This window comes from Bidens hawaiensis, unplaced genomic scaffold, assembly GCF_021521415.1.
Source record: "Bidens hawaiensis isolate Kalapana, Puna unplaced genomic scaffold, B.hawaiensis_p1.1 tig00010256_1, whole genome shotgun sequence".
In the NCBI taxonomy this organism is placed as follows: domain Eukaryota; kingdom Viridiplantae; phylum Streptophyta; class Magnoliopsida; order Asterales; family Asteraceae; genus Bidens; species Bidens hawaiensis.
Genome location: NW_027491777.1, coordinates 871,246 through 882,426, shown reverse-complemented (window position 1 = coordinate 882,426; position 11,181 = coordinate 871,246). Strand labels below are relative to the sequence as shown.

Genomic DNA, 11,181 nt, shown 5'->3' with positions numbered 1-11,181 from the left:
GGTCCAAAGTAAATATTAAAGGGAGAGGTTCCATTATTTTTTATTACAAGGATTGTGAGCAGCAGGTTATGAATGACATTTATTACATACCCAACTTATGTGGCAACATAGTGAGCATTGGTTAGTTAACCAAAGAAAGGTGTAAGGTTTGGATAGCAAACGACAACTTGTGGCTATAGGAGGAAGGAGATCGCTTGCTAATGAGACTCCTGAGATGTCCAAACTGTCTTTATAAGATTGAGTTCAGAATTGGAACCCAAGTATGTCTTTTAGCTTCCATTAAAGACCAATGATGGCTATGACACGCTAGACTTGGTCATGTTAATTTTTTGAAGTCTAAAAATATGGTACGTGGTGATATTCAAACTTTGCATGGTGAGCATGTTTGCAATGTATCTATGCTAGGCAAACATAGTAGAAACTTGTTTCCTAAAACCACCATGTTCCGCGCCATGAAACCATTCGCGTTGGTTTACACCGATTTATGTGGACCAATCTCGCCTCCTACCTTAGGAGGAAACTGGTATTTTATGCTTCTTGTAGATGATCATACAAAGTACATGTGGGTTTATACCATTAAAAATAAGAATGATGCTTGGGGTATTCTCAAAAAGTTTAAATAGGAAGTAGAGTTAGATCATTCATTAAAGGTTAAATCTCTAAGAAGTGATCGAGATGACGAGTTTCTCAACAAACTTTTCACCAAATATTGTGATCAAGAAGGAATAAAAAGAATGTTTACGGCTCCTTACTCTCCTCAACAAAATGGTGTAGTCGAAAGGCGAAACCAAATGGTCCTAAATGCAATAAGTAAGATGAAAGCTATGGACCTTTGGCAAAATTTACGGGGAGAAACGGTGAGACACTCGGTTTATGTGTTGAATCGGGTACCAACTAAAGCATTGAAGACGGTAACCCCCTTGAAGGGCCGAAATCCAACATAACACACTTGCGAGCGTTTGGGTGCTTAACGTACATGAAGATACCAACCGTCAACCTACAACAATTAGATGATTGGAGTATGGAGGTTGTACATCTCGGAACCGAACCGGGATCAAAAGCTTATAGATTGTATGACCCGGCTCAAAACCGTATTTATGTGAGTCGGGATGTCCATTTCAGATAAAGTCAAGAGTTTGACCGGTCTCGACATACCAACTCATTTCAAGTCAGAACCGGACCCGAAAGGGTTGAATTTATAATCGAGTCGGCCCAAGAAGAAGTTCAACAAGAAATTCCAGTTGAAAACAAAGACCCAACATACTTTAACGTTCCTGAATTTAAAGACCAACCGGAAGAAAATCCCGAACCTGAGCTACGAATAAATGGTCGTCAATCGGTCCCTATCAAAAGATTAGAAGATTATGTAATGTTGAGTGAAGGAAAATGGCTACTCCTAGATGAAGAACCGTCTACATTTGAAGAGGAAAAGAATTCTAAAATATGGAGAGAAGCAATGAGATCAGAATTAGTCTCAGTCGAACAAAACAATACGTGGGACTTTTGTAACCTACTAGTGGGTCATAAGGCGATCGGTTTGAAGTGGGTGTTTAAAACCAAACGTGATACAGATGGGTCAATAACAAAGTACAAAGCCAGATTAGTAGCGAAGGGGTACGTGCAAGAGCATGGGGTAGACTTTGATGAGGTTTTTGCGCCGGTAGCGAAAATGGAAACCATACGTTTGATTTTAGCAATTTCAGCAAATTATGGTTGGTTCGTTTACCATTTGGATGTTAAATCGACGTTCTTAAATGGTGAGTTGAAGGAAGAAGTATATGTGAAGCAACCTGATGGTTTTGAAGTTCACGGGAAACACGATACGCTTTATAAGTTACAAAAGGCTTTAAACGGTCTTCGTCAAGCCCCACTAGCTTGGAATGAAAAACTCAACAAAATGTTGAAAGGTTTGGATTTTATTCGATGTCCGAGAGAACAAGCGGTGTACAAGCGGAATATGAGAACCGGCATTCTCATTGTTGGTGTATATGTCGATGGTCTTATCGTGACTGGTTCGAGTCAAGCCGAGATTGAGAAATTTAAAAGTCAAATGAAGAGTGAGTTCGAGATGCAAGATCTCGGAATGTTATCTTATTATTTGGGCATTGAAGTAACACAAAAGAAGCATGAGATAAAGTTGAAACAATAAGCTTATGCTAATAAAATTTAATGAGTGTAGATTTAAGCGAGTGCAACCTGATTCGATTTCCTATGGAACATGGTTGCAAGTAACGAAAGATGAAGAAAGATAACTCGTTAATGCAACCGAATATCGAAGAATAATCGGTAGCTTAAGGTATTTGACACACACGAGGCTCGATTTGAGTTACTCAGTTGGAGTTGCTACTAGGTTTATGCAAGAACCGAACAATCCCATATGCATATTCTGAAGTATATATTACGATGCGTACAAGCCACAAGTGGATATGGTTTAACGTATGGATGTGGTAGTAGAGAGTTGGTTGATTTTTATGATAGTAGTTAACGTATGGATCAAACAGATGGACGAAGCATCACTGGATTATTATGTGGTGTATTGATCTCATGGCTCTCACAAAAACAACAAACCATAGCCTTTCCGTCGTGTGAATTTGAGTACATGGCAACAGCAACCGCAGCTTGTCAAGCTATATGGCTAAGGGGATTGTTAAGCGAGTTGACCAGGCATGAAGAAAATGTGGCGACGTTACATGTGGATAATAGATCCGCTATTGATTTGATGAAGAATCTCGTGTTTTATGGGATAAGTAAGCATAACGATATTAGACATTTCATTCGTGAATGTATTGAACGTGGTGAAGTCCAAGTTGAGCACATTAGTGGAGAGAAACAAAAGACATAGATTTTAACAAAAACGCTACCGAAGTTAAAGTTTGAAGAGATGATAAATTGTTCGGAATTGAAGATCTGAAAAGAACGAATCAAGATTAAGAGGGTGAATGATAATTACAATTCTTGTTCGTTAAAGATAAAACTGAAGGGTGGTTAGGTCATTCGCAAAAGGAGGATAAGGAGGAGATTAAAACAAATATATCTTATATTTTAAGTTTATATTTATTTTTAAATATGGTTTCCTAGTTCTAGTATGAGAGGTTTTGTTTAACCTGTATAAGGTCCATTATTTATTTAAAGTAATAAGAAAAGTTGGAAGAATTTTGAAGAGAATTAAAAGTTAGTTTTTAGAGGTTTTGTTTAACCTATATAAGTTTTGTTTCCAGATTTCCAATTCTGTGAATTCAACTCAATTTAGAGTTCTAAAATCCAATTTCTTTCTCTGACACACTTGACTGTCATACCCCACATTTAAAATCTTAAATACAACCATTGCTAACCATGTGTGGTTTATTATTCCCGTACAGAGTAATAAATTATTATCACGCCTCGTTGGACGTAACACACTAGTACTTACTCATGTATCTCTTATTTAAACCTACACCCACGCCTAATTCTCTATCACATCTCACATTACTTTTCTCCTAGCTGCATTTTGGAATCAACCATTAAAATGGTGATTAAAGTGTACGGTTCCATGTTCTCCTTCGCCACTCTCCGTGTACTGCTTTGCCTAGCCGAGAAAGACATCGATTTCGAGCTCATTACCGTCGATTTAGCATCCGAAGAACACAAAAAACCTCATATGCTTGCACTTAACGTAAGAACAACTCACTTAGTAATTACTAATTAGCTTCCAAATATATTTACTAATTTGATATGTAATGTATATAATGCAGCCGTTCGGCCAGATTCCCGCATTCGAGGACGGCTATCTCAAACTCTTTGGTAATTATGGCTTCAAATTTACATCACACAAATGCTTTTTGTTACGTGTTAATCTTAAATCTATGTGGCTAGCCCACTCGGTAGAGACAGCTCCCTTTAAAAGGGAGATCCAAGTTCAAACTAGGGATGCAAAACTAGCCGAGTTGCTTGCGAGCTATTTGAGCTTGCATCAACAAAAAGTTTGAAATGAGCTGTGTTTTTTCGAGTTGAAGCCGAGCCTAAGCCTCAGATGAAACTCAGGGTCGTCTCGTGGATAAGATAAATGAGGCAATGTCTAGGTTCCCAGCCGGATCTAAACAGGAGTATCTCGTAACACGAGGGTGCGGAATCCCCTACGTATACGATACGAGGGCTAAGACGATGAACACGTAAATCACACGCAACACACAAGTATATAATAGAATACTAGTTATATTGCAAAGATAGTAATCAAGAACCCAAACACGTAACACTAAGGTGTCACAAAACAGCCGTCCTCCAAAAACTTAATGAATGAGCCGAAGTTGGTGAATATATAGCATGACAACTTCGCCTAGTCTCTAGGCGAAGTTGTCCTAACTTCGCTCCTAACTTCGCTTACCACACATGTTTGCTAACATACTAAACATAACACGTTCCAACAGAACTAACAACTTAAACGATTACAGACACAAACTAAACACGAGATAATGAACTACTGGCATCATGCACCAACACAATGGTTTTAGGCCTCCAGATTTATAGGGCTTCCATCTTAAATAAGAGTTATGTATTATGAGATTTGAAAGTATAGTTCGTTTCAAATTAGTAACTCAATGATGAGCCACAAGCTAAGAATGATTGCTTCATTTCCATTATCACGGCATATCATCCATATTCAATAATTCTTGTATACACTCTAGCGCTATACGCTTAAAGAAAAGACAACAAAAATGCCTCAACATTTTAGTTAGTTTTAGGCCCCTGAGGACGTTGAGCCGGCCCTGATAAAACTCATTTAGTTATTGAGCTCAAGCTCGAGCCTTGTATGGGAGACTCGTTTACACTCGTCAAGCCGTATGTATTTTTAAGTTTTAACTTCTTTCTACTTCTATGTATTAATTACACACGTCACAGCGGAGCTTGACCTCTGGTAAGCCAAAAGAAGCAGAGCTCAAGCAAAGTATAGCTCGGGCTGTGCTCATTTACTCACCTGGTCAAATGAGTAGTTTAAAATTATTGGTGTAAAGCAGAGCATGCGTAACATTTGTATTATGTTGCAGAATCAAGGGCGATTGCACGATACATATTACTTGCATACGCTGGTAAGGGGACGGATCTTATAAACCCGGATCCGAAGAAGGCGGCTTTGGAAGCAGTATGGATGGAAGCGGAGGCTCATAAATTTGAACCGGCGGTGTTGACATTAGCCTGGGAGCTATGTATGAAGCGGTTTTTGTTCGGACAGAAAGGTGATGAGGACATTGTGAATGCGGAGGAGGAGAAGCTGGAGAGCGTGCTTGACCTGTACGAAGCGCGGTTGTCCGAGAGCAAGTATTTGAGCGGAGATGGCTACTCGTTGGCGGATCTGACCCACGCGCCTATGATTAAGTTTCTGATGGGGACAGAGATGAAACGCGTGTTCAACGCGCGGCCTCATGTCAGCGCGTGGGTTGCGGATATGTTTGCTAGGCCGGCTTGTGTGAAGGTTTTTGGTGTGGTTGCATATTAATTAACATTAGGTTTGAAGATAATTTAAGATAGCTATGTGAATTGTATATTGTGCTTGTACTTTTAGATAATTTGGTGTTTGATGTTGAGCAGTGATCACTGCCCAACTATAATAATGAACTAGTAACTTTACCCGCGCTTCGCTGCGCGGATCCATGTTTTTTACTATGAGTGTTTTACGATTAGAGTAGGGGGCAAAAAGAAAACAACCAATGCACACACTAACAAAGGAACCGTAACTTCATGAGAACATACACATTTTCCGTGCTTTGCGACGCTGGTTTGAGTTGTTTATGTATGTGTGATTACCCATGCGATTCCATACCAAAACAACGTGTGGGTTATAGCTGCTAATTTGTTAAAAAAAAATTACTAATGCGAGTTGCGCCGGATCACGGTTTACTCATAAAATGTTAAAATGGGCATAGTTTTACATACGTACATAATGAATTCATTAACGAAGATCAAGTTCATATTACTACTAACGAATGTCCACATCTTCAAAACTACAAAATCCATTTTATAACGGTAAGTGCTTATTAGCTAGTAGGGTAAAGTTAAAATACAAAGGACAACAAAAATGAGAAGGGTGAGAAGAAATTCAGTCAATTGATCTTAGATTTGAATGACTGAGATTAATTTAATAAATAAAAATTGATGAAAAGGGCATTAAGGTAATAACCCACATTTGTTGACTTTCTCTCTCCACATGTCAATCCCCCCATCATTTTAAAATGTCCATACCTTTTTCATACGACATTATTTTTTTAAAAAAAATTCACCATAATAATAAGCGTTTTTTATCTTTAATATGAGTACCATATTGTTATATAAAAATAAAAAAAAATTAATGGGTTTTTTAATTGTGTTTTTTTGTTGTTCATTGTGTCATTGTGTAATATGTCGTTTCCATTGTGTTTTACATTTCAAGTCATTGTGTTATATATATTCACCATTGTGTGTTACGTTTTAGGCCATTGTGTTATACGTATTCGCCATTATGTCTTACGTTTTAGGTCATTGTTTTATACGTATTCACCGTTGTGCTTTACGTTTCAAGTTATTGTGTAACATGTATTAATGGTGAAAAAAGACACAATGGTGTGCGAAAAGACACAATGGCGAGAAAAGACACAATGGTGTGCGAAAAGACACAATGACGAAAAAAGACACAGTGATAAGCGAAAAGACACAATGGTGTGCGAAAAGACACAATGAAGAAATAAGACACAATGACGAAAAAAGACACAATGATAAACGAAAAGATACAATGGTGTGCGAAAAGACACAATGAAGAAAAAAAACACAATGACGAAAAAAGACACAATGATAAGCGAAAAGACACAATTGTGTGCGAAAAGACACAATGAAGAAATAAGACACAATGACGAAAAAAGACACAATGATAAACGAAAAGACACAATGGTGTGCGAAAAGACACAATGAAGAAAAAAAACAAAGACGAAAAAGACACAATGATAAGCGAAAAGTCACAATGGTGTGCGAAAAGACACAATGGTGTGTGAAAAGACACAATGACGAAAAAAGACACAATTATAAGCGAAAAGACACAATGAAGAAAAAAGACACAATGATAAGCGAAAAAGACACAATGATGTGCGAAATGACACAATGACGAAAAAAGACACAATGATAAGCGAAAAAACACAATGGTGTGCGAAAAGACACAATGGTCTGCGAAAAAAGACACAATTATAAGCGAAAAGACACAATGGTGTGTGAAAAGACACAATGACGAAAAAAGACACAATTATAAGCGAAAAGACACAATGGTGTGCGAAAAAACACAATGACGTGATTTTTGTTTTAAATTTCATATAACAAAATCATACTCATATTAAAGATAAAAAAACGCTTGTTATTATGATGAATTTTTTTTTTTAAAAAATATATCATACGAAAAAGTTGTAGACGTTCTAAAATGATGGGGGTATTAACATGTGCCAAATATGTACAATTACCTCTATACCCTTTTCCTTTTGGTCCACACTTGACACATGTCAATTATTTATGGCTTCTCACACTTCTCATTTTTGTTACCCTTTGTAAAATAACTTGACCCTTAGTTAGTATAATACTCTAATTAGATGCAAATGTGTTTAACGACAACCTAACTACTTATAAAATTTTAAATTTAACAATGGGTTTGAATAGGTAAAATTAAAAAATTTCGATATATACTGAAAATATGAAACAGACATTAGCACATCAAACGAAAACTCAACGATTAAACGGGTCGTGTTGGGATCAACTTCCAAATGTGTGGGTCGTGTTCGGGTCCATGTATCTCAACTAACTTCATCTTTCCTCCAAAATAAGGGTAGTTTCTATTCCATTCTGCTTGACTTTGACTTGTTTAAATATAACAGCTTACATTTGTAATACTAACCCAATTTGGATGTTGAAGCAGTTGACTTCTTGTCCAATTGCAATAAAAACGGGCTGATAAAAGAATTTGGCAATCACTATATTTTAAGTGTTTATTAGATAAAATAAATAATATTTACCTCCTCATGCTGATATCAAAGTTTGCAGTTATCTGTTTCAATGCTTATAGTTCAACTTTAGGAATGTTTGCAACTTTGGAACCACATTAGCCCTACAATCAAACTCCTTATCATTGCAATGGCTACAAATTTTATAAGTAAAATTTCCAAATATGTAAACATGAGTTAACAACTGACTTACCCAAAGCCGATCCGAGACAGTACGAAAGTCGATGAAGCTAAACCTGCTTTAGAGTAGGGATGAGATCAACACCGGTACCGAAAATGCTTGGTACGGTACCGGTTCGGCATCAATACCAAAGGCGAAAATTTGGTAAAATATCGATACCGTACCAACTCCAAAATCTTAAAAAGTTGGTATCGAATTGGTACCGGTACGCTACCGATACCATTTGCTTTAAAGCTCTATCCACAACCAAAATAATCTGTGCAACTGAAAACAGAAAGGTTAGAATCTTAATCGGCTATTGTCTAATATACCCCTTGTCTACAGTGTCAATCTGTGAGTAAACGGCAAGTTACAATTTAATAGTTTATATAATTCTTTGATCGATATGGATTTTAGAGAGGTCACTAATGGGAAATTTGTTCCAAAGTAAATAAAATAGAAAAGAAAAGAACGGATAACATAACAATTATATTATCTTAATCTTAAATATATATAAACGAAATTTTCATATATTCTCTAAAGCTACCTAATTATTTTATTTGTAAATAGAGGTTTCTCATGCATTTGACCTAAATTCACAGGTATGAGTCTCACCAAACTCAGATAGCCCTTAAACGGGTTATAACACATCACTAAACTAAAAATTAATCTTACCAAATATCTAATATAAAAATCTTATAAAATGGGATATACTGAAAATCAGTATCCGATGATTTTTTTAAATATTTATTTGTAATTAAAACACAATTGTATAGTAAAAAGAAATAAGTGGGTCATGGGTCTCGCCAAACTCAAATAGTTTTTAAACCGATTATAATATCCATTTAATTGTGAAACTCTTTCATGATCATATCCTAAGTATACTATTAACCTTCCTATGATAAATAAAATTAAATCCAAAAAAACATATAAAATATAAATATTAGAAACGAATAATGTAAAACAATTTCTTAATACGGGAGATAAAAACTAGTACTTTATATAAAGGATTATTGGATTAAAATAATTTCACCTTTAATGTGTTGGCCAATAATAATCTCACCTGAATTATTTCCCTCCCTCTGGTAGTCCCACTTTTTTCATGTTTTTTGTTTTATGATCTCTCGTTAAAAATAATTAACGGGGTTAGTTTTTGGCTGATGTGGCTTGATGAGTTGGCATTTAAAGATCCTACATATGGATTTTTTTTTCTTTATAGGCATTTAAAAATCCTACTTCACCTTAACCTTGCCGAACCTCCACCGACGCAAACCTAATGAAGTCACCGGAGGTTTTTTGTCACAATTTTCATCTCAGCCGGTAAGAAACAACGGCGGCGTATGGTGGTTTCGTCGTCGTTCTCAATCACTTCCGACGCCTTCATTTTCTTCTTTAGCGTCGTCGTTGCATTGCTTCTCGTCTGGACTTCCTCTACTTTCTCAAACCCTCAAACACCCAAACCACCTATTATGAAACACCTATTTCAAATTTGATATCTTTTAAACCCTATGTCGAAGAAGACGATCAACAAACTGATGTCATGTGAACCCTAATTCGAAGAAGACGATCTGATGTCATCTGAACCCTAATTCGAAACCGCCGGTTTCTCGACTACTACGGCGTTGGAAGCTGACGCAACCACCGCCGGACGATGTATTGATAACCGGAGAGAGGTAAGTGAGCGGCTGGTGAAGGTCAGGATAGAGGTTGAAGACGGTAGAGTTGTCAGATGGTGGTTAGAGGATATTCTAGTGTTAAACGGTTAGGTGGAAAACGACATCGTAACAACCATGTGTTTTCGGGTGTGTGTGTGCGATCTGAAAAGCCATGTAGGATTTTCAAATGCCAACTCATCTAGCCACATCAGCAAAAAGTTAACCCCGTTAATTATTTTTAACGGGGGATCATAAAACAAAAAACATGGAAAATGTGGGACTGCCAGAGGGAAATAACTTAGGTGAGATTATTATTGGCCAACACATTAAATGTTGGATTATTTTAATCCATATATAAATGGTCTGACATTAAACTTTTAATAGCTTGTATCCTCGTATTACCGGGGGTTGTTTTACAATTTTTTTTTCTAATATGTATATCTTTTTTTATTTTAATTGTATTCATTGTAAGAAAGTTAATAATACAATTCGAGGTTTGATAATGAAACAATATCACATATAAATGAGATATTATAACTCGTTTAAAAGCTATTTGGGTTTAATAAGACACATGACCCACTTATTTTTTTATTATAAAATTGTTTATTAATTATAAACAATATATTTTTTTAAAAAAAATCAGATATTAATTTTTAATATATCTCTATTTTATAGAATTTTCATATATATCATATTTTTGGTGAGATTGATTTTTAATATAATGAAATATTATAACATGTTTAAGGGCTATTTGGATTTGGTGAAACCTATACAAGTGAATTCGGGTCAAATGCATGAGATACACTAATTTATAAATAAAATATTCTTAAGGCTTGAGAGCAGGTGGTGAGCAACCAGTGAATTTTTAAAAGTTTCATTTATGTATATTTAATATTTTTAAAATACAATATGTATAGTTTTTTTCTAGTTATGTTTAACTTTCTTACAATAAATAAAATTAAAATCTAAAAAGTTATACAAATATTAAAAAAGAAAAAATGTAAACAGCCCCGTAATACAAGAATTAAAGATTGTATATAAAAATCATCACCACATTTTTTGCCTTCAATGTAAACATAACACCAAAATAGAATTTCTTTTTCCTCCAATGAAAACATAACACCAACATAGACATCCATTAGGCCATCGGACAAAACAAGTTTTACTCCAAAGTGGACTTATACTTTTTTTGAACGATCAATCAAGAAATATATTAAAAGAAAGAAAGCGAAGACCAACAAGAAGCTAGCCCAGATAAAAAAAAAAAAACAATCGATAAAACTCAGACATAAAAAATAAAAAAAAACAACCCAAACCATCCATAACCCTGACAATAGACCAAAGTTGAAATTGTCTCATTTCTCCCAAGTTATGCTTGTAT

The 11,181-nt window shown here is 35.6% G+C and overlaps 1 protein-coding gene across 3 annotated transcripts in view; it reads left to right on the top strand.

Moving 5' to 3' along the window:
• The first annotated feature begins 3,475 nt into the window (after positions 1-3,475).
• Positions 3,476-11,181, top strand: part of LOC143534679 (glutathione S-transferase-like) — a 28,929-nt gene continuing 21,223 nt past the window's right edge. For 2 of the 3 annotated variants that reach the window (XM_077029113.1, XM_077029117.1), the window contains exon 1: positions 3,480-3,652. In XM_077029113.1, coding sequence (XP_076885228.1) covers positions 3,506-3,652 — 147 coding nt within the window. In that variant the 5' untranslated portion in view covers positions 3,480-3,505. Of the gene's footprint in view, positions 3,653-3,731; positions 3,781-5,021; positions 5,471-11,181 lie in introns of those variants that run through there. The other variant, XM_077029118.1, reaches the window with a different exon arrangement.